The sequence below is a fragment of the Anoplophora glabripennis genome, unplaced genomic scaffold, assembly GCF_000390285.2.
Source record: "Anoplophora glabripennis isolate ALB-LARVAE unplaced genomic scaffold, Agla_2.0 scaffold217, whole genome shotgun sequence".
Classification (NCBI taxonomy): domain Eukaryota; kingdom Metazoa; phylum Arthropoda; class Insecta; order Coleoptera; family Cerambycidae; genus Anoplophora; species Anoplophora glabripennis.
Genome location: NW_019416331.1, coordinates 750,934 through 775,788, shown reverse-complemented (window position 1 = coordinate 775,788; position 24,855 = coordinate 750,934). Strand labels below are relative to the sequence as shown.

Here is a 24,855-nt window from a genome sequence, read left to right as displayed (position 1 = left end):
TTCAAAAACTTACCTTACCTTACCAGATACCTTAAAAACCTTCGAAAAAGTTATCACATAAAATGCCTGAAAATCAATTGGAAACCTAGAAATATTTCGAAAACCTCAAAAACTTTGGAAGGCTTAGAAATACAACGAAATACCTCAAAAACTTTCGAAAGTCCTATTTCATCAAAATACCTCGAAATCCTATGAAAGGCGTTGACAAAACGTTAGAGTACTTCAAAGTACCTGAAAATACTTCGAAACACATCGAAATACTTTCGAAAGTTTCGAAAAACTGGTGTTTGAGCCTCAAACGCAGTGCGTCGTCATTCCCCCTCTTTAATATAATTTTGAGAAAGTAATGAAACATTACAGTGTTATTATTAATTCACATATAATTACACCCAAGAAAATAGTCCAATTCAAATAGTTTATAATTCTTGTAGTATATATTGTTTTAATCAAGTTTACTTCCAAACGGTACGACTCATCGAAATGATACTTTGCATATTCTCCGTACAAAAAGTTAGAGCAAAATTTTGCCACAACATCCCAGTCTGAGACGCCCCTGACTAAGAATTAGAAATTATTTTTGAATCACTAGATTCACAACATTCACTTTTAAATTTTATTTTGTTCACATGAACGGTTTATGTATGTTGGAAAGCATCTTTTAGGGACGCTGGAAAAATATTGAAGGCTGATTCCAGGAAAAGTGTGTAGGTCTCTCCTTGAACATTTTCCTTTGCACAATTTTTTAAATGATAAAGAACTCATACATTTTCACACCTAAAAACTTTCTAATGACAATAAATTACCAAAATCATGGCGGAAGTTGGTAGTTATATAAAATGAATTTCTGATGATATTTTGAAGCATTATTGTACTGCGCCGAATAGAGAAACGGTTAAGTATTTTTATATTTCTAATGTACGCTCATTACAGCAAATATCTACGTGTCTAGCTGGAAAAATTCCGCTAGGTACTTACAAACCAGTGTTTATCTACAATATATGTGAATTTGTTCGATTTAAACGGTATTTCAAGCGCAAGTAAATATGTCAATATTATCTACCTAAAAATCAGTCAATGCAGTAAATTCTGTAACAGCAGTTGTATCTGTTTCTGTAGAGAATAAACGTCGGCACAGGTAAGTTTAATTTTAAATACTGGAGATTTAAAAATACAGTACTAATCCGCGATATTAACTAATAACAATGCTTTTTATTATTGTTATTACAATTTTAACATAAAATTTGTTTTAAAATGATATGGAGTAATTAATAAACAATTGTTTGTAAGTAGGCTGTAGGCCATTAACTTTCTTAATATTAGGTGTAGCATTTATATAACTTAATAATAAATTGCAAGCCATTAATTTAATCTTCTCGAGTAAGTAAGTTTATTTAAAATCTGTATTGTGTTGTACAATAAACGAGTTTGGCATTTCTTATTTTTTTATTGTCGTTAGGTTTTTAAATTAAATTTCACTAGTGTGCACCTTTGATACTTGTAGATAATTTAACGATAGAGATAAAAGGACTACTTCTGAGGGGTAGAGAAAATGATCCCAAACATTTCGCTTGGTTTCTATCTCAATGATGATAATTTTCCGGTATGGTTGCCACGTCATCAATTAAGACCCCTTGACGTTTCAAGAAACCGCTTTCCAAAAGAAATCCCAAAACTGAGTGTCTGTTCAGTTACAGTTCCTTTTAAAATAAAAATTGTATAATATCCCTGAACACCTGAAATTATCAGGAAGTATCATAGATTCAGAAATATCAGGGAATTTCTCAGAGGTTTTCGGTCCTATCTGAAATTGATCCTATATATGGAATATGTTTTTTCTAACCTAAAACTGTTGTTTTAGGTTTTTAATATTGTTATATTAAATTTTAGTGTACAAATTAAATAGAATATATTTGCTTACAGTAATAAAAAAAACTTAACTTTTACCTGTTCCCCTTCCACCCTTTTCCCCCTTCTACGTAACCCCTGACAGATACTGAAGAATATCAGAGATTTCACAAAAACATTTATCTGTCTGTCTAATATAAACATATTGAAATGTTTCTAGTTTAAAAATAGGTCAATCCACCTCCTTCAATTCGAACGGCCATCACGTATATATTTTTCTTCTTGTACCTCTATCTTGTTTCTCTAACTTTTATAAACAGGCATAAAAATGGGGTTTAAGTTCATTTCTAATATTAGAATATTACTTTTTCTAAACCCTTCAATGAATGTTTTTACATGATGTAGAATTTCTTTTATATTCAATTCTTTACTTAAGTATCTTTTAGAGGTTATGCAGTTGAGTGGGAGGGGGAGTAGAGTAAAAGTTTACTTTTATGATTATAAACAAAGGTTTTTACTTAAATTCTGCTGAAAAAATATTATTTATATGATTCTGTACATCAGATGTAAGAAAAACGATTTTATTACATTTTTAAGCATTTTTTAATGTTCGGATTGGGGGGGTTGTATCCGTTTTGCCTAGAATCGATTTAATATTGTTTCTGAACGTCCAAAAAATATATTCCATATGATTAGGATGAATTTCTAATAGGGTCGAAAACCGGCCTTATTGACCCTCCTCCTTTTCATAGATTTTTTTAAAATTAAATTTGATCTGTCGGTCTTTATTTACAATATTCTGCCACTGGATGTTATGTTGCTAAAACGTAAATTCGTTATTATCACTATTTTTGTGACGTTTATTTGTACTACCGTTGTCATATGTTTGTTGGTTGACTATCATAAAAAAATATTTATGCTATTAATATTCCCTTTGAGCTTTTTAATCCTTACCGAATCAAATTAAATTATCACTGCACAACAGGGATCTTAAAAATCATTAAATATACCGTTATAAGTTTAAATGGACAAGATAGTGCAAATGTTCCTAAATTTAGATTTTAGGAGCAAAAATTGATTTTTTTCTGAATCAACTGCAACTCTCAGTAACTGTTATTCGCAGTCCAATTGAAACAAATTCTTGAACCTTTTTTTAATATCGTGTAATTCGTTTGATATTACAATAATAATTATATATTTTAAATAAGGTCCCGTATGTCATCCATACGAAATAAAAAAAGAAACTACGCCGGTGAAAAGGAAACAAAAAATTACATCAGGATGGTCGATATTTCAAATAAATTTTAAAATCGGCGATTTTTATTTATTTTTATTTATAAAACTGTTACTAACCATTACATTCCGTACTACTTTGTCCCTATAATCTCTTGTAATAAATAGTTCATGAGATTCTTGAAGTAGTAACAAATTTCGTTCATTCTCTCATCAGTATAATGACTACTTAAAAGCTGAAACAAGTAGAAAAAGTTTTTCATAAAGTATATTGACCAAATTTTAAATAAATTCTATTTCCAGAATTTCATAGTTAATTCAAAAGTTAAAAAACGTTTGACAAAAAAAAATGCATAATTTTTCTTACTATTATTGCACCTTCGAAATATGTACTTGAAAAAATAAACAGACTCATCTTTTTGGAGGGGCTCACAAGTGAATAGAAATCTTCCCAGTACTTTCCTCAAATTTTGAAATCTTGACTTCAAGAGTCTGTTGATTTTCAGTAGAACGTATATAGAAAAGCTATAATTAAAATAATTCTAGATTGTTCCACTATGACATTAGAGAATGTACAGTTCGTTATGAAACACCCTGTATGCGAATGTAATAGATTTATGGTTTTCTTAATTAAAACACAAAACTAACTAAATTTGCAGGAACAATGTTATCATATCAATTGAATATCTAAACTTTTCACAAATTATTTTTGGAAATTTTATTACTCTATATCATTTTGAAACAGTATAGATAGAATTGTTATCACATTTCTGCATTCTATAGTTTCGTGATCTTTATTTCATTGCAGACAAAAATTAGTATAATTTATGTAATCTCCAAAAAATTTACTTCTTATCAACAACATAGAACTTCATTTTATCAATTTATAATCTATGAAATCTACTTATAGACTTTACATATAAAACACTTATAAAACAAGATATATAACGTTTACCCATTTATCATTTTTAGATAACCCGTGTAGCAAATATGGTGTTTATAGGAATTCCAATCCTGCTTACACTGTGCCTGTATATCCAGAAGTCGGCATGCGATGTAGATCCTAACTTAACCGTAGAGAATGCAAATGCCTTCATAGCTGAAAACAAAGATACCATCAACCAAACATACAGGTTAAAGTACCACGCAATGGCACCCATAGGATGGATCAACGACCCCAACGGGTTTATCTTCTTCCAAGACGAATATCATTTGTTTTATCAGTACAACCCATACAACGCATATCCCAATAAAATCCACTGGGGTCATATGAAGAGCAAAGACCTGATCCATTGGGAAGATCTCCCGGTAGCTCTGGCACCTGACCAGGATTACGACAGCGATGGGGTATTCTCTGGTAGTGCCATAGTGAAGGATGGGAAGTTATACGCCATGTATACAGGAAACAGCGGTGACAGACAAGTTCAATGCATCGCCGTCTCTGAAGATGGCATAAGCTTTCAGAAAATCGACCAAAATCCGGTGTTGGACGCAAATAGTTTACCTTCGAACGCGAAGCCTCAAGATTTTAGAGACCCGAAGGTATTCCAACGTGGTGACCTCTACTACGTTGTAACTGTATCTAAAACTGTGGATGAGACAGGGCAAGTGTTGCTTTACCAATCAACGGATCTAATCAACTGGGAATTCAAGTCTATACTCCTCGAAGGTACCAAGGAGCAGGGCATCATGTGGGAATGCCCAGACTTATTCGAACTGGACGGGAAGGATGTCTTACTCCTCTCTATCATTCAGATCGCCAGGTCCGGTAACGACTACAGCAACATAGATTCAGTTGTTGAATTCATAGGCGAGATGAACTGGGACGAAGGGAAGTTCGCTGTGGAATCCATTAAAGAACTTGACCACGGAATGGACCTCTATGCTACTCAAACCGCTACTGATGATAAAGGAAGAAGAATCGTAACAGCCTGGATGAATATGTGGGGTAGAACTTACCCCACAGCTGACCTCGGCGACGGCTGGGTAGGAGCCATGATATTACCGCGAGAGCTTCACATTGAAGATGGATTTTTGGTGCAGAGCCCTGTTTCTGAAATTGCCAGTTTCTACGAACAAGTGGCCGAGTATACCAATGTCACTTTAACGGATCAAACTAGTAGGTTTCATCTGGTCAGTGGTGAAGTGGGAGAAATGGAACTCCAAGCCAACTTAGAAAACACCAACACCTTCACTATTGAACTAAGAGCTAACGATGACGAAAAAACTATTCTTTCTTACGATACTGAGAGCAGTGAGTTGACTTTGGATAGGACTAACAGTGGCATCAGCATTACTGGAAATGAAAATCCTCAAGTTTTCGCTCGCAAGGTTCTGGCTCCCTTGAACGACAATCGTTTGAAGCTTCAGGTATTCCTGGACCAATCTTCTGTAGAAGTGTTTGTAAATGATGGGAGAGAATCTCTAACTGCTAATATATATCCAACCAAAGTGCCTTCAGATTCAATTCGGTTCACAGCGGAAGGAACAGCTCTAATAGAGAGATTAACATTTTCCAACATAAATTTGGACTAGCAAAATATTTTTTATTAATCTGTTGTAATTATACAAAAATCATATGTTATTGTTTAATTTGGACACTTATAGAAAGAGATGAAATAAAAATAATAATTTTTGTTTATTTTTATTATTTATTTGACCTCAAGCGCTGAAATTAATGATAAAATAATACTTCTGTTAGTCGATAAAAAATAATGAACTTACAGGTATGTCACTTCGCTTCTTATGGAATTTAGAAACACGTAGTAGCTAATTTCATTATAATTGAAAACATATTTTTTCAACTAAACTCACATATAATAATACATATAGAAAACATTTGAGGAATATTAAAATAATTATAAATTTTTACAATTTAATTTCAAACGAAAATAATTTTAAATCTAAATATTGTGCAATAAGGATATATTATTTCGTAAAATGTTAATGAATACAAAAATGTTTTCATAAAATTTATTAAATCTACGGTGTAGCAATCATTTTCTTAAAATATCATCAAATATTTTAAAGGTAAGTAGCGAAAAAAAACACAAAATATTAAATTTCTCTATAGCATTTAAAAGAGTACAGCTACGCTTTGTATTTATAACCTGCAGAAATCTGTTTAACTCTATACAGAGTGTTCCTTAATTCGACGCTCAAACTTCTACAGGCTGTTGCTAGGAAAAAATTTACACAAAAGGTTTAATCCTGACTTATGATGAAAAATAGTTGGTTGGAGGGCGATATTCAGAGCTTATATTCTCTAAGTGGCAAAGAAAATTAAACATTTTTTATTATTCTCTGTCATCTGACGTATGTAGCTATGAAAATTGGGGCTCTGGGTTCTGCACAACCCAATTATCTATAAATCAATGACGATAAACATGTGCCAAATTCCAGAAGTATCGGAATTGGCACAAACTTCATTTGAACTTTTTATTGTGACAAAAGACGTCATTCCAGAAATTTGAAAGTCAAATTAATGGACGCCCTGTATATATAATTAACTTTCTGGATCAAAATTTAAATCTCTAACAAATCAGTTCCAAAAAAATAATGTATAATAATAAATCACTTAAATGTAATAACGCTATGTATATAATATCAACCCAGTAACAAGTAGCATGGGTTTCATACTAGAAATATTTAGAAACCTTTTTAAAAATACCAGGGATGATTACAAAAGTATTGGCAACAAATTTAATAAATTAAACTAAGTACATTTCATTAGAATGGATTTTTAGAGATAGCGTTTTTCCTTAATTAACAAAAAAATAAAAAGTATATAAGGTATTGTGCAAGTTCAAGTAAAAGCAATTTTTTTCTCAAAATTTTATTAAATTATATCTCATTAATATTATTATATCTGTTACATATCTAGACCATATTGTTTGACTTTAATTGATAGGATTCTAAGAAAAAAATACATAAATTTATGAAAATTAGCTTTATAGTTTAAGAAAAGCAAATTTTTTCATTTATTTATGTTGGAATTTGCAGAAATTGTTGAATTAAAATATTAACAAATCAATATAGTAATAATATTCCATATCTCTATTTTCTATAGTCCCAATTGCTCACTATTGATATCTATTTATGGTAGTATATAACTAATAGGTTATTATTAAGTCTGAATCTTTGGTATTGATCACAAGAGTCGTAGCATATATTTTATTGATATGCCTGTACGATGTAATATAACTCAATATACTACCAAAATGTACCAAATGTTTTTGAAGAAAAATGTAATTTTACTTGCCGGACTATTTTTTATAAAATTTAAAAAGAACCCAAAATAAAACTATAAGTAATACAAATTTGTAAATATCGTTTGGATACTTGTTTCGACAGTCTCCCTCTCCCCCTATAGTTTTGTAAAAAATCAAAAAAAAAACTGGTAAATAGAGTTGTAAATATTATTCGTCTCCTTGTTTCTACAAAGTCTCCTTTTCTGTACCATACTACCAAACTAGACAAACCCGCCTAAATTATAAGAAATTACTAACTTAATTTTTCCAGAGTGGAAGTACCAACAGAGAAAAGAGTAAGAAGATGGGCCTTGTCTATGGAGGAATTGGTATCAGATCCCACTGGACTACAGGAATTCACGAACTACCTGAGGAAGGAATATAGTCACGAGAACATTCGCTTTTGGATGGCAGTGAACGATTTAAGAAGGTCGGCCCAGTCCCAAATTTCATGGAAAGTTCAAGAGATTTTTGAGTGAGTATCATAAATAAAAAAAGTAGTAGAATAGTAGAAAGTGTTTCGAAGTAACAATTTGTTATATCAGAAAATTCTGGATTGCGGTTCATAATTTTGTGAGATATTCCTAAATTATTGTAAGTGCAATTTAAATTGTTATTCTCAAATATCACGTGATTCTATTTACACACTTATATAACAAAATAACTGACCTGTGAAAATAATTTGTTTTTACATTATTTAAACCGTAAATTTTGCTGTTTACTTTATAAATTATATAAATATATAAATTCCTGCGTTTAAAGGTAACAGGGATTCACATGCAAAATATTTCACACGCTGATAACATTTTCATTCATTACAACGTAATGAATAATAATGAGAGCGCTGCAATTATTTCATTATTTATTTAACACACCTGTGAGCACGTGTCGAGTTTCTATGAATAACTGATTTGTAATTTTGTATTTAAACAAGAGTAATAGATTTTTTAGTGCAAAAATACATACAGGGTGTTTATTAAGTACTTGCACAAACTTTAAAGGGTGAATCTTTGATTAATTTTAAAGTAAAAAGTTCATATGGGCAAGGGCGTCCAAAAAAAATTTTTATTTGGTATTTTGATTATATTAAAGATAAAAATCAATCAGTAATATAATCTTTCAAAGAAATGTTATTTTGTTCTATCACCTTTGACATACCTAGGTCAAAACGTAAATAAAGCCATGATAGACAGGTCTCAGCTATTTCTACATTTTGAGGATCGCTTTTCAAATGGTCAAACACAAAACTTCTCCAAAAATTTAAATTTTAAAACGACAATGTCAAAAGGTCAGTGCTTTTTTTGTCTAATCAAAAACTGCCTTTTTACTAAATTTAATGTTTAAAAATTTTATTATGAGCTCATGTACTCAAATAAATTCACCTTTTTTTTCTAAATGTCCTATCAAAGAATGTCAAACAATTAATTGTCCTTCGACACTTTCATTCTGTCTAATTATTTTTCCAACGTATAATATTACTATTATTTAAAGGGGGAACCATTATTATTTATGCTACATTTTTCGCGTAGATTTCTGTTTTACAAACGACAGTCTAATTAAATCATTAGCCTTGATGGCATTTAATTTGCGTGTTTGATCTATCTCAATTAATCATTTTACTATTAGCCACTGTTACTGTTGAGTAATTATGTCTCTTTTAAAGATATTAAATGGAAAACGACTCTACAGTAGCTGCCACCCAACAAATGACTGTAGTTACATTTGTTATTCACCCCCATCTTTAACAGGGTAGGGTGGAAGAGGAAATGTAATTTGCATTATTCCTTTTTAGGTTCAATTTCCAGAAAGCCGGAATACATTCTTTTTTATACAACAATAAAAGGTTCTCGGTTATGCAGTGAATTAAAATGTAACACTAACTTTATTGTTTCACGCACAGTCATATTAACTTATTAACGCAATTTGCATAAAGTAATTTAGTTGCTGAATACAAATTTGATTTACAAAGTATTTAATAACTATTGAAATTATAAGATTAATTTATGATTGAATTGGACCAAAACTTCTTTTAGACAAATCTATCTACAGCTCCATTGGAAACAGCCCTTTTATCTTGCACAATAAAAAAAAACCGCCCGTACAGCAGGCACATAGAGCACTATGCCTTGCTATGGCGTATCTGCTATAGTCGCTGAGTAAATTAAAAATAGTTAAAACTGTTTCAAATAAACATGGTCATAAGAATGTTTACGACGCTGTATGCGTTTTAACAGACATAGAAGCAGATTTTGTAAATAAATAGCAATATGTAGAGGAATTTATTAAAATAAATATTGTTCTGGTTGTAAAGCATTTAGGCATACAAGAGATAACGAACCATCTTATCCGTACAACAAACTTTGATAGAAGATAGATAGCACGTAAAAAAAATTCCTAAGAAATTGCAAAAAAATGGAAAATTTAGCTCTTATTTTTTTTTGTTATCAAAATTATTTAGTTATCATTGATATAATAAAAACCGAGCAACAATTAGTCATTCTACTAACTTCGAGATGTTTTAAAAATATATATGGTATTTATTTGTCTACATCAAAGTATACAATGTGAATCTTAAATGTGAATACATATTTTTAACAGCCTTTCGGTTTACTGTATGGAAGAAGTAATTGACAGTTTTTATCTTTGTGGATGATCTTTTGATGAAAACTTTGATGAAATCACTGTGTTGTTTATTTGTAACATAAATTGTCTAAGCCATCTTATTATGAAAGAGATATCTATGTGGTGTTGCGCGAAGTTACACAGAATTCTTGAACTTTAATTTTTTATATGAAATAGAAAGCAAAAAGTAAATAAGCGTTTTTTTATGATACCTCACAAATTCTGAAGTATGTTAATAGAAATGTTTATTCTCCTCCTCCCTTCATCATCAACGAACTATTTCTGTGTACTTTAAATTGAACATTTGCTGAGGAATAGAACATTTTATGAAATGTGTATACCAAAACCAAACTTGTACAACTTTTGCCATATTTCTTTCACATTCCTTAAGATTTTACTAAACTAAACTGTCATATTTGGATACAGTACAGATCCGTGAAAATAACAAACACAAATACGTCAACTCACCAACGTTAATGCAATACCACGGAAATAAAAGCGATAGAGATATTCTATACAAAATGTAATTCAGTTAATGTGAAAAAATACAAAAGTATGTCACATTAATTTTCAGTGCAGTTCAAAAATTTATACAGGGTATCCCAGAATAACGTGTACAAAGGAAGACCACAGATTCGTGGACACAAAATAGGCAGATTTAGGTTAATTCACCTATATCCGAAATCGCTTCGTTTGGTCGCTAGATGGCTTTCAAGTTCGTGAAAATTTTTTGAATTTTGTAAATAACTCGAATATGTATTAATTGATTTTGATTATTTTTAGGGTGTGGACTTCTGCTTTCCATCTACAAATTTTGATGTTATACAGAGTGTTTTTTGGATATATGTGAATTAGCCCAAATCTGCTTATTTTGAGTCCACGAATCTATGGTCTTCCGTTGTACACGTTATTCTGGGAGACCCTGTATATACCTAGTGTTTTATTTTATTTAAAGTATTTATAACATATTTGGACAAATTAAAATATTTTCATATTCTTTATTTGTGTATCACAATATATGTATTTTTAAATCAATCTTTAATGCCATTAATACGAAAATCAATGAAGTATTGAATTTTTATTTGTCAGTTTAGTATTGTATTCTTTTTACTTGTAATGTAATATGAGCATGGGTTATGCATGTCTGATTGGGAAGGTTGTGACAAATTTAACTTGACATGTTGCTGATTTAAACGTATTTTGTAATAAGTATCGTTTAAGTACCTTATTTTTCAATGCTTAGATAAGAGTTTATCTGTTAAATTTATTTTTGAGTAATTTAACAGGTTTGCTTTTTAAATAGTGCAATTTTAAACTTTGATAGTTTGTACTTAAATTACAGGAATAAAACTCAGTCATTTGGGGTTTCATTATTATGAAGTTAAAATTTTGTTAAAGATTACTGTATAATTTTATTTTGATCCAATCTTAAAACCACTTATTATTTTTAAACTAAAGTCTTTAATTTTCAGTATAAAATTAAGTATTTTAAGTCTTATTGTAAATAATTTTCTTGACACACGCCTTGGCAAATTTGCAATTTGTTAGTGCGCATTCTTTTGACTAGTTCATGCTATCACAGAAATTTATTTTTCTATTCTTCAAATTTGTTTTTTTTTTCTGTGAGGTCACTAATTTTGTGGAGGTTTTTGTTCGATCTAGCTGCTTGAACTGGTGGCAGCAGAAAAATCTTATAACTAAACTTAAAATAATAAATACATATGTAGTTCAAAATTGTTGTCAAAATTTTTGCGGGCAATTTAAATGTAGACAAAATTATTCTATAGTAAACACTCGACCAAATAAGTTGTGACATGTTACTGTAAAATCACATTCTCTTTCAGGGAGTTTTTAGCTCCGGGAGCACCATGTGAAATCAACATAGATGGAAAAACAATGGAAAAAGTACACCAAGAAATGAAAACGCCAAGTAGATTTACTTTCGATGCTGCACAAGAACATGTATATACGTTGTTGCTGAAAAAAGATTGTTATCCTAGGTTTATTAGGTCTGAATATTACAAAAATTTGCTAGCTACTGGGATCCAACCCTCTCAGAAAAAGCGGTAAGTACAACACAAACAGAAGATCTGGGTCAATAGAATATGATATATGTAAGGCGTAAAAATTTAGGTAGTCTCTCCGAAGTCAGTTGAACATGTATAAAAACGCCTAGCAATAAAATGTAATGAGCCCTAAAAAAGTTAAAAATGGAGAGAAACAGTGTCTAGCTTCAATCCATGTGTATTTTATACTAAGAAAGATAAAGCAACAATATTTATAGGCGGGATAGCTAGACCCCTAAGCTTCTCATCATACCTTCAAAGTGGATTAATTGCATACAGGGTGCTAGAAATCTAATGCCGAGTTTAGTTAACTTCAAACCTTCATAAATGAAGGGTCAAGGTTACCTATACCTATCTCTTCTAGTTTTCTAGTTTTTAAGTTGATCTACTATTTTTTGTGTAATCTCCTAAAATCATGTAATTTCTTGCGAGGATATCTGTGGAATTTTTAACAAAACTTCAAAACAAACAACTAAACTGTCAATTTGTTGTTAGTCTCTTGCAATGACAGTTTAATTTAGTGTTTATAAGAGATGGAAAACAATACATATTCAAATGCTGATATTTTAAATTTATTATACATTCACGGACGTTGCAATGGGATTATAAGCAGAACATGTACAGTTTTTAATGCGACATATCCAAATTTGCCACCAATGAGCAGAAAAAAGTTAAGAAGAATTTTAGCNTTAAAAATACCTTCTCTCATAAATTTTGACTCGTCTGTCCATATAATATGTTGTAAAAAATGTAGTTCTTCTTGGTATCGCACTAACATCGTTTCACAAAATTGTACACGTTGCACGTCGTCACCCAGATGAAGAGCAGATGAAGTAACTTAAATTTGTATGGATGCATATCATTAGTTCTTAGGATCCTGTGAATGGACGCTCGTGAAATGCCTAAATCATACTCTGCGGCACGAGTTGATTCTCGATGAACATTAAAATAGGCTAGCACATTTATTACATTATCTTCATTTGAAGTTATTGGTTTTGGTAAAATTCTTTCTGCACAAATTCGACCATATTTGCTAAAATTCTTCTTAACTTTTTTCTGCTTATTGGTGGCAAATTTGGATATGTCTCATTAAAAACTTTACATGTCCTGCTTATAATCCCATTGCAACGTCCGTGAATGAATAATAAATTTAAAATAGCATTTGAATATCCATTGTTTTCCATTTGTTATAAACACTAAATTAAACTGTCACTGCAAGAGACTAACAACAAATTGACAGTTTAGTTGTTTGTTTTGAAGTTACGCTAAAAATTCCACAGCTATCCTCGCAAGAAATTACATGATTTTAGGTGATTACACAAAAAATAGTAGATAACTTAAAAACTAGAAGAGATAGGTATAGGGAACTCTGATACCGTTCGAAAGAGAATAAAATTGTATATCAGAATATAAAAAAACATACAGGGCGTTCCATTTAAAAAAACCGACCTATGAAGATTTGAAGTTAACTAAACTCGGCATTACATTACTAGCACCCTGTATGAAATTAAGCCAAATTGAAGGTATGGATGGGAAGCTTAGGGGTCTAGCTATCCTCTCTATAAATATTGTTGATTTATCTTTCTTACTATAAAATACACACTGTTTGAAGCTAGTCACTGTTTCTCTCCATTTTTTTTTAATTAAATATCTCGAAAACGGTTAATTTTAGAAATAGGGAAACTTCATAAAAGTCCACCTAATATAACACGTAGAATCCAAAATTGCAATAATATATAGGGTGTTCCATTTAAAATAAGCAAGTTGATGGCGACTTCCGGTATAACTGGAAGTAGTACGTGGACGCCATTATTTTAGTTGAGAAGGGCATGCCCGAAAACTCGTTATCCCAAATTTTCAAAATTCAAATCGATGTAGTCTCTGAAATAATTCTAATGAGCCGTCACCGTGAAACACCCTGTATATTCATTTGGCCAACAACATATTTTAATTATTTATTTCCTCAAAGAATTTTATTATATTGATGGTAAATTTCGTTTTGTTCCGTTTCAAAAGGTCTCCAATATGCCATGTTGTAATAATTTTAGTAAATAAAATTTCTCCCTTCCGCAATTGTAATATGAATGATTAATAGAAGATGCCTATAATAAATTAAAATTAGCTGAATCACACCAAATTCCGCATTGGTGCACTGTACTGCTAGGCAATTTGTCAGCCACTTATCAACAGCTGAGATTTATTGCCCAGTCGNATAATATTTCTCCCTTCCGCAATTGTAATATGAATGATTAATAGAAGATGCCTATAATAAATTAAAATTAGCTGAATCACACCAAATTCCGCATTGGTGCACTGTACTGCTAGGCAATTTGTCAGCCACTTATCAACAGCTGAGATTTATTGCCCAATCGCCCAGTTCGGCTGTCTGTGTACGCCGTTTGCCCGCGCGCGCATTCTTCAACTGGGCGTATACATTTCTACCAAGTCCACGTTTAGTTCGACTAGACCTGTATATGGGTATGGTTAAATAAATATGGGAACAATTTTTTAAATATTTCAGTGCCGATTTGCTGCGTCAGCGAACGAAAATCAAAGGTAGTTTTATTTTAAGTACTATTGAAATGTATTGGAAATGTGCTCAACATTATTTTTTATAGTTCTACTTTTATCCTAAATAAACTTTTAATTTTTCATTCAAATTTAGCATTTCTTGCACAGTTGATTTTCAATAATTACCATTGCAAATGCTGTTAGACTGTCTTTGTAATCTAACGGAACATTTTACAATATTTTAAAAAACACACAAGAAAGAATACGCAGGTAAAATTTTACACCACATGTAAACAAATTGCTTTTAATAAGAAAAAAATGCAGTGAATAACTATTATTTGGTTATGGGCGGACTGAGCAGAGCACAAACTGCATAGTAAATATGCTCCCACTCCGGCTTTCACTTCTGTGCGACGGTAACCATGACCACCGCTGTAAACAAGTTACAGATTTAGAGGCGAGCTGCGAGGAACCCACATATTCAGTGTTTTTCAAATGAATTTTGCAAGTCGAATTAAATTGATTGCACGTTACAAATTTAACATATCCTTTTTAATGTGTTTCATAAGGCTAATCTATTCAATTTCCTAAATAACATTGTAAATTTTAATAGTATATTAAACAACAAGGGTTTGAAAACGACTCTTTGCACACGAGCGAGACATATTGGTGGACCGAACCGAAGGCGAGGTCCACAAGTCCAGCGAGTGTGCAAAGAGGTTTTCAAACGAGTTTTTTACGATACATTTTATACGACTGCAAACAGAGACCACAAAAATCAAATTTTAATTTAAATCGCTTTTATTACTAAAATTGCCAACGCATTAACAAAATAAATTAAATACAACTTTTAATTTAACTCGTTTTTATTAAGAAAATCGCTAACGCATTAACAAAAGAAACTAATATTTAATATTTATGGTAACATTTGAACATTCCTTCAAGGTTACGCTGGGAAAAGCAGTATTATTGTGCACCTTGTTTTCGGTAATAGAGAATATTTTTGGTGTCGTGTTTTTAGTGCAGTTTTTCAGCGTGCGGTCGTTGTTTTCTTGTTGTATTCCAGTAGACGATCGTTGTTCTGGTTCTGTGGCAGCAGAAGACACTGAAGACTCTATCTTTTTCGAAACTTCCATTTTATTTCTCAAACAGTCATCAACGTAGCCTTCGGCAACTGTACTGGATTTCCACCCTCCATGGCGTTTGAGGGCAAGCAGATTTGAGCCAGAATTGACTAAAATTGTGGCCGATGAACGCCGAAAACAATGTCCCGTGTAACTTTCTGGATTCTCTAGCATCAAAAACTTGGCGATTTCCCTAGCCATGTTTCCAATTTTGTTGATGCCAACGTTTTGGCTTGAACATTTTCCGTTTTGATAGTTTAAAAAAAACCTGCCTGTCTTCAGATTAGGAGGACGAAGAGCACAGTACTTTTTTAAGATAGTGTAAAGGTTTCCTGTAATTGTAAAACACCTTGGTACCTTTGTTTTTGTATTCTTCAGTTTAATCAGCATAGCACTGCCGAAATCTTTGGTGTCTTCTATTTTGAGATAACATAATTCCTCCCTTCGACATGCCCCAGATAGTCCAACTGCCACCACCGCCTTGATAAGTAAATATTTGTCGTCTGATGCTTTCGTCAAAAACCGGCAAAAATCATCTTCTGTGAGGATTTGGGACTTCTTTGGGACGTAGTTTTCGGATTTTCGTTTGATTAGCGCTTGCAACTTTTTATAGCTTCCAAGATCTATGTTGTGATTGGCACTTAACGTTGACTTGAGCATCGAAAAAATCGTCCACAACGTCGAAGATTTATATTTCTTAGATAGTTCTTCAAAATACACCATTACTGCGTTTTCTGAGAAAGTTTGGACATTTTTGGCTAGTCGCCAGTCCATAAATCGGCTTAACTCAGCTTCATACCTGCTTCTGGATTTTGTGGGCAGCAGTTCCGAACATATTTCGCTTGCTTTCTGTAAAATCTCTTCAGAATCACACATTTTCACACCCAAACTTCGGGAATTCAACAATTTTTGAAGTATCTAATCAACAAAATAAAGGAGCCGTGACGGTTGCTATGAAACTCAGCCAACTTGAAACATTGCATAATTTGGGTGACAACATCAAACAAAAATCACAATCTGGAGACGCGTGTGCAAAGATGACATAACCGTGTGCAAAATGTTTAGCACACGGCGTGTGCAAAATACCGTTTTCAGAGCGTGTTTTCTGTGCGCAAAACCCCCTTTTGCAAGGCAGTCGTATAAAAATTAATTTTTTTACTATGAAAATTTCTAGACTATTTCTTAGAAAAAAAAATAAAACAATATCTTTGCAGGTTCTTCGGATTCGGCCAGACGAAGAAGAAAGCGTCGACCAGCACGGCGCCAAACCAACAGCTCCTGCAGCAGCAGGCCTCGCAGGGCACGGTCGTCATGTGCGGGGCCCTATCCAAGCGCAGGGGCAGCGACAGGAGTCTCTCGGGCTCCGCGCACGAGCTGGCCGTGTCCGGGGTAAAGGACACCAAGGTGCCTCACTCGCACTCCCAGAGTAATCTCAGCGACATCCCGTACAGGTGAATATCCTTGGGGTCAGCTGCAACCGGCTCAGGACGGATGCCAAGGCTGCACGACAGCGCATGGCTTCTCATGCCGATCAGTGTACCCACACGTGTTACTGTGGCACACTAGATTTTACTCGATATACATATTTATCCGCCGCCATTGCGGTCGTTTCCTCCGTCATTATCTGTAATAGGGGATCGACAGGAATTTCGACGTAGGAATTATATTTCCTAATTTTTAACGGAGAAAACTGTTTGGTAACCACCGTTACAATAGTAACTTTGTTCCGGTGGCGGTCCCGGACTAATTAAGGGTGAATTTTCACATTAGACTCAAGTACAGTTTGAATTTAATCATCCTAAAATCAAACTGCGCTTAAGCTCATGCGTAAACTCATCCTAAACCAGTCCAGAATCGCTAACGAGAACAAAGCTAATATATCAGTGACCCTCAACAAGTTCTCCTAAGCTATTCGATGCACAAATTCTGTCTCGACGACTTTTGGTTAGAAGCATATGGTAAAGAATTTCATTCCACTGAAATTTGTAAACAAGTATTTCTCGATATTTCTCGGCAATAAAAATATTATCGATTTCAGTTCCAAATGCTTATAGTGAAAGTCCCTGATAACTCCCCTATTCCAAATGGAACATAATGGTAAATATCTCATAGATAATTGAGTTCAACATAATAGATTGTTTTTCTATATAAATTATTAGCAACTCCTGAGATTAACTGTGTATTTAATCTCAGAAAACTATTAATAGGTGACTCTCTTCTAATTTAATTTGGCGCTAAATTTAAAATTTGTAATGATAATGTATTTATGCTAACCTCAATCTATCTAGTAAGAGAAATTTCTTGAAATCTCATATACAAAGTGTCCCACTTAACTTTCCCACCCCTATTATCTCGGTTTTAGTTTTGCAGATATAAAAATTTTGTTGAAATAAAAGTTGTAGTGTTTTCTATGAAGTTCCTGTTTATAGAAACAAAAAAAAACAATTCAAATTTAGATGTCGATGTAACAAATACAACTTATTATTTTTTTAATAGAAACCTGTAAATTATTATTCCATGTTTAGATGTAACACATATGTGACACTTGTTTTTGACAGTTTTTGATATAATTGCATTTAATCGCGTAAATGAATCCCACACATTGCATATTCAAGATTGCCATGACTTTATTGATATTTTGTTTCCAATAATTTAAAACCTTTTAAAGTAATGCCCGTCCAAAAATTAACATTACTTAAATGGTAACAATCAAAGGGTAATATTTTGCCAGGAAATGATGGATAAGTATAACAATGACGTATTTTCAAAAATATTTTTTGGACGGATGAGGCAACTTATATGGTCTCAAGGAACCCCCTTTTTGTGAAAGAAATTCTTCCAGGAAGAACGACGGTAAATGTCTGCTGTGAAATCCTCAACATGCGGATATTTTTTATTATTTTTCATGGAATTCTAACAGGCAGAAGGATCAAAAGAATTTCAGAAATTTTTCCGTGATTATTGACAGACTGTATTTAGGTGAAAAATGGTTGTATCTGGAATTAAAAAAAAAAAATTTGAAGCTCCAAGATTCTCTTTTTTTCATCAATTTAAACGTTATTTGCGTTAAAAATGTGAGAAAACCTCAAAAAACTTTTTTCCATTTTAATCTAATCATGATTAAAATGGAAAAAAAATGGAAGTGTTTAAGCTCAAAAAATTATAATTTTTAATTATTATTATGCCTATATTATATTATTTAATTATTTTCAAAAGTTTGACTGTTTGAAACAAAGAAACGGTTCTCTAGATCGTAACATTAGTCATTTCTTGAATATTTCTAATTTAGCCGTCAATTTTCTAAAAAACCATAAAATACCTTTTTTACTGTTTTTTTAAATTAGTGTAAAAGATGAAAAAAATTTTTTTTCGAAACTGCCCTTCAATTCTCTGTACGACCATTTGTCATTCCATTAAAAGTCCGACATTTCGATGAAAAATGGTCGTATCGAAATTTAAGAAAAAGGAAATTGAAGATGAATAAATTAGCTTAGCTGAAAAAAATGTTTCCAAGTTCGTGGCCTTGGAAAGAAAAATTGCATGATAACCGTACTCCTAAAAAATTTCGACCGAAAGATCTAAAAACTAGAATCTTAGAACTTCAAATTGCTTTTTTTTTAATTCCCGATATGACCATTTTTCACCTAAATACAGTCTGTCAAAAATCCCGGAAAAATTTCGGCAATCCTTTTGAAATGTTTTGCAATAGTTTAGAGTTTCTACAAAACGAAATAAACGACTTTCTATCAGATATTCCATTAAACCAGCTCTGGCAACAACACGGAGCTCCATGTCATAATACTGGAGAAGTTACCAACTTTCCAAATAACAATTTCACGGTGTGGATTGGTAAGTGAGGCACCACATTGCGGCCTTCCCGTAGTCCAGATCTTAGTCCACTGGATTTGTTCTAGTGGGTTATTTAAAAAATAAGCATGTACTAATAGAGTAGAAGATGTAAATCAAGTAATTGAAAGAATGACGACCGAAATTGCGAATATCAATAATAATTCCGACGAATTAGAAAATGTGATCGCATCAATAAAAAAAGAATATCAATATGTATATTACATTTTTCTTATTTCTCATTACTTTCTATAATTTTGTTGTTTGTTCGAACTATTGTTTATGTTTTTCTGTTTCCGTTTCCTGTCAAAAATAAGTGCCAGATACGTTATATTATACTTTTGATCAGAATAAAGTTTTATATCTAAAAATGTAATAATTTACATTAAAAATATAATAGTCTGTATCTGTCACATTGACATTTAAATTTGAATTGTTTTTTTTTTGTTGCTACAAGCAGAAACATAAAAAACACTAGGTACGACTTTTATTTCAACAATATTTTTATATCTGCAAAACTAATAGAGATAAGTGGGGTGGGAAAGTTAAGTGGGACACCCTGTACATAAAACAGCTTCACAGTAGGGATATTTTAGTTTAAGTTTTATTGTTTGAAGTCGTAACTCAATTCATTGTTAAGCCTTGAAATTATTATAGGTTTTGAATATGAGATACACCATCGAATAAAAAGTCTTAAATGACGTCATCTAGAGGCTCTTACAGAATCAAAAAATCTCTTTCCGTTACCTGACCGGTGAGTTTTATATGAATCACCGTGTATACTTCTAACCAAACCTCGCCGTAATTCATCTCGTTTTCAATTATCGAAAATAATTCTCTGAAAACCGGTCAATGAATTCCTGTCGATCCTGGCGACATATTAATTTCGCATTGCAATGTATAGAAGTAGTTAGATAGTGGACCTCATGCTTCAATTGCAGGGGAGACATGGCCTGCATACAGAAGGCTCCGGTGGCAGCAGCCACAGTGCCCAGCCCGTAAGTTCGCTCGCCGTTTGCCAAAGGCTATTCTGACTAACTGGGTGTTCAGCGTGTTCATGAGTATTGTTGTTGCTACTGTTACTTGGTGTGTTCGATAGGTGTGCTTTACTCTTACCAGACCCTTCATACACTCTTTCAGCTGACTGGACTTGTAGATTGAGCAGTGGATGGTTGGACTTTGCGGAGGGAGGGATAGGATAAATACGGGTGGTCTATTGGCATCAATGTCACATTCATCTTTTTCTAAAGTTGATTATAAAATGTATCACGATAATTTGTTCCACATGTACAGAATGATTACTTGGACATGAATATAAAAGTATGGATAGAACATATCAACGTTTTTTTAAGAGCTTCATATGTCCAGATAATTTTTAATTTATTATAACGAGCGTTCAAATAATAACGTGGTCAAGTTGGTTCTGAAAATTTGGACGTAGGGCGTAGCGTATAGCAAATGAACTTAAACGTCATCTGTCAAAGCGCTATATCGCCGCTATCAATTTGAATATTTTCGTTTTAAAAAGCGTTTAAAATGGTGTTTTCTCGAGAACAAAAAGTGTTTATCATAGAGTCCTACTTTAGAAATGGACGCAAGATTGATGGAATATGGAAGTATTCTATTGAGGAATGTTTCATAGAATTTCAAAATCAATTTCCCGGCGTTGTCGAGTACAAAATTTTGCAAAAGTGCAGTTCAGCGTTGTGTTAATGTTTTTCGTGAAACGGGCAGTGTAACACGAAAAGAAGGAAGCGGCCGACCTAAAAAGCGGAATGAAGAATTAAAAGAAAATGTCCACAAATAATGGAAAATGCGCCAAAAACTTCTGTACGTGTTTTATCACAAATGGTGGGAGTATCAGTCGGTACCTGCCACACAGTGTTAAAAAAAGATTTGCGTTTGTTCTCCTATCGTTTAACTTGTCAGCAAGAACTTCATGAAGTTGATTTTCCGCGACGGGCTGTATTTTGTGAATGGTTTTTAAACAACTACGGTGAACTTCATAATATCACCTTTTTTTCTGATGAAGCCTGGTTTCATTTAAGTGGTTACGTAAACTCACAGAATATGAGAATGTGGTCTTCTGAAAAACCAGATAACTTTTTTGTCGAGGGCCCTCTACACGCTCAAAAAATTGGAGTTTGGTGTGCTCTCAATCGAAGGAGGATTTATGGACCTATTTTTTTAATGGTACTCTTACTGCGCAAAGGTATAGAGAAGAAATTATCGCGCCTTTTGTTAACCAGCTGGAAGAAAACGAAATTACAAACTTTTACTTTCAACAAGATGGCGCAAGGGCAGATACGGCAGGCGAGACGATGAATATGTTGAGGGAAGTTTTCCAAAATCGACTAATAAGTCTCAATGCTGAACATGAATTTCCACCTAGGTCATGTGATATTACGCCGTGTGATTTCTTTTTGTGGCCTTACCTTAAAAACACTATTTTTGAACTGCCTATTCCTGATTTAAACCATCTGCAGGCTCGACTTATAGACAAGATTCGTGAAATTAACAATACCCCGAGCATCTTAGAAAATGTCTTTAATTCTTTGAGGAACAGGTGTGAAAAGTGCTTGGAACAAGGAGGGGGACACTTTCAGCAGCTGCTTTAATTTATTGTTATAACAAGGAGGGGGACACTTTCCGCAGCTCCTTTAATTGTTTGTTATTGTTATCACGATTATTCTTTAAAATAAAGTTATATAGTCATTAACGTTATTGAAACTGACAGCTGCTATACAGCTCGTTGAGAAATGAGGTTAAGTTGGTCGCTATAAGCTACTCCCTACGTCCAATGTGTCAGAGCCAACTTCGACCACGTTTTTATTTGAACGCTCGTTATTACAATGACAAATATTAATATCAAATCATCGTAACTTATAATTGGATTCGTGTAGAGAATAATGCTACAAATACCTCAGTACTTTGTACGTTTTATACTGCAATAACCAGGGCGTCAACGTTGCTTTAAATTTCGATAGAAAGTAGCATCACATATCCACTCGAAATCATGCAAACTACGCCTTACCTTCACTTCTATTTATCGTTAAAATAATTTTCCCAATAGGGCGAAAAATAACAATAATTGGCTCAATTGAAATGTATTTTCAAAGTTAGTAGCACATTGGAAACTTAAGTCTATATTTCAGGAAAACATACATATTAAGGTAACAGACATTTTAAACGAAAAATATATTACCTACACATTTGTTACTAAAAACCTAGCAGAAATTATTTTCAAGTGACCAAATTGCAATTTATTATAGTCACCTCCCTCATTTTGCTGACAGTCGTTGACAGTGTTAGAAGCCATTTTGACTAGAATAAATAAATATATTTATCCAAAATTTGAAATAGATAAGTGTGAGTCCATATTTATAATTCTCGGGAAAGAGTGAAGGCCTAATAATCTCACAATCCTTTTATTAAGACGACTAGTTTCGAGGTCTACACTTTGCACCTACAGGTGCAAAGGGGGGTGCAAAGGTGCAAAGGGGGGAGTGCGAGGTCTACACTTTGCACCTCATCATACAGGATATCCTTGTAATGACCTGATGATGAGGTGCAAAGTGTAGACCTCGAAACTAGTCGTCTTAATAAAAGGATTGTGAGATTATTAAGCCTTCACTCTTTCCCGAGAATTATATTTATCCAACACTAATTGTATATAATGATACTATAATTTCTTTGGTTTTAAAGGAATAATGTGGCCTATAAGTCACTATTGAGTTATAAATCGTAAGTCACTGGTTAGTTATAACTTATAACCCACTAGTGACATAGAAATCACAAAAAGACAAATGTTTGGTTTATTTTTCTAGTTTTTATTAGAAAACCAATTTGAAACAGTAATACGTGAACAAATAACCTAAAATGCTACAAACTTACTACTATTAACTACTAATATTAACATTAACATTTATGGTAAAGCCGTAATTTGATGCCAAAGGATTATTGGAATCATTTTATGATTGTGGTAAATTTATAGAACAAGTTTGCTTGTGCTTGCTTCAGGAGTCTGCGCCCCTTCTATCTTTTTAGCAATATCAATTTTGCTGGAAATTTACTCTTCTATATAACCTTCTGTCACGGTAGACGACTTCCATCCACCGTGGCGTTTGAGTGTTGCAGCATTGGCCAAGAGAGTTGCAGATGCGCGATGCAAGCCATGCCCTGTATGTAAATCAGAATCTGTCAAGACCAAAAATCGCGCAACGACATTCGGATTTTTTGATAGCTTATTAATATCAGCACAGTGACGTGTGCATTTTCCCTTTTGAAAATTGCAGATGAACCTTTTATGCTGCCCATTTTAAGGCCTTAGCTTAGAATATTCCCTAATTAATTCAATTGGATTTACACAAAATCCTTCATTTAACACAATGAAGCTTCTTGGTTTGTTCGTTTTAGTATTTGAAATCATGATGTGGAGATACTGCCCTTTTTCCTCTATATTGTCTATGCTTAGATGGGTCAATTCCTCTCAACGCCAAGCGTCAAAAACTCCTAATATCAACGCCATCTAAAAACAACAAATTTATTAATTTAATTTAATCAGTTAAACTATTCAGTAGAACCTACCTTATTCATAAGACGATCTTCGTCTAAGGCTTCACACAAAAATTGTTCTATATGTTCTCTTTCTAAGACCTCGGATTTTTTTGTTTGAAAATGTTTAAGCTTAGACTTTAGAAATGCCACTAGTCTTCCGAATTTAGAAATTTCAATGTTCTTGTAAACTCTCAAAGTTAACTTCAACATGGAATATTTAGTCCACAATGTGGATGGAGCTAATTTCTCACTTAAATTGAAAAAATAAGCCAGCAAGACATCTTCATTTATGCCATTTTGATTTATCCGGAATGATGCCTGCAGTAACCGCATTAGCTTTTCCTAAAATTTCAGATGGAATTTCCACATTTTCCATTTTTTCATTCTTGGTTTTAGGATTTAAACGTGATTTCAACTCAAAAGATATTGTTTGTTTACTGACAACCCTTGGTTACAGACACAATTTAGGTTGACAATCGCATCCTTTGTAATATTTAAAAATACATTCATTTCGTTAAATTACTTTTTATGACATTGGCAACTTGAAATTTTAAGTTGCTTTTATTTATTATTAAAACGAAATTCTATGAAAGTGTTGGATAAAATTTTGTATGGAACTGGTGTGTTACGTCATATATATACCATAAATAACTATTTTTTCTACGGCACTATACGTAATTATATCATATATTCTTGAGAAGTAAATGTTGCCCTTGTTACTCTTTTGCATCACAATCTTATGGTACTTGCTAAACGGGTCACTAAATTCACCTAACTACAAAATAAATTAGTGTTAAATTG

The 24,855-nt window shown here is 32.7% G+C and overlaps 1 protein-coding gene and 1 pseudogene across 1 annotated transcript; both read left to right on the top strand.

Annotated features, from left to right (window-relative positions):
* The first annotated feature begins 1,026 nt into the window (after positions 1–1,026).
* On the top strand, positions 1,027–5,719 carry LOC108905323 (beta-fructosidase-like). Its single transcript, XM_018708139.1, has 2 exons — positions 1,027–1,135; positions 4,051–5,719. The coding sequence occupies exon 2, from the start codon at positions 4,069–4,071 to the stop codon at positions 5,611–5,613; it is 1,545 nt and encodes a 514-aa protein (XP_018563655.1). The 5' UTR covers positions 1,027–1,135; positions 4,051–4,068; the 3' UTR covers positions 5,614–5,719.
* Positions 5,720–7,605: 1,886 nt separating this feature from the next.
* LOC108905309 overlaps positions 7,606–24,855 on the top strand; it is a 35,439-nt pseudogene continuing 18,189 nt past the window's right edge.

Coding starts and splice junctions, on each gene's coding strand:
- LOC108905323 (XM_018708139.1), top strand. CDS start 4,069: ATGGTGTTTATAGGAATTCCAATCCTGCTTACACTGTGCCTGTATATC.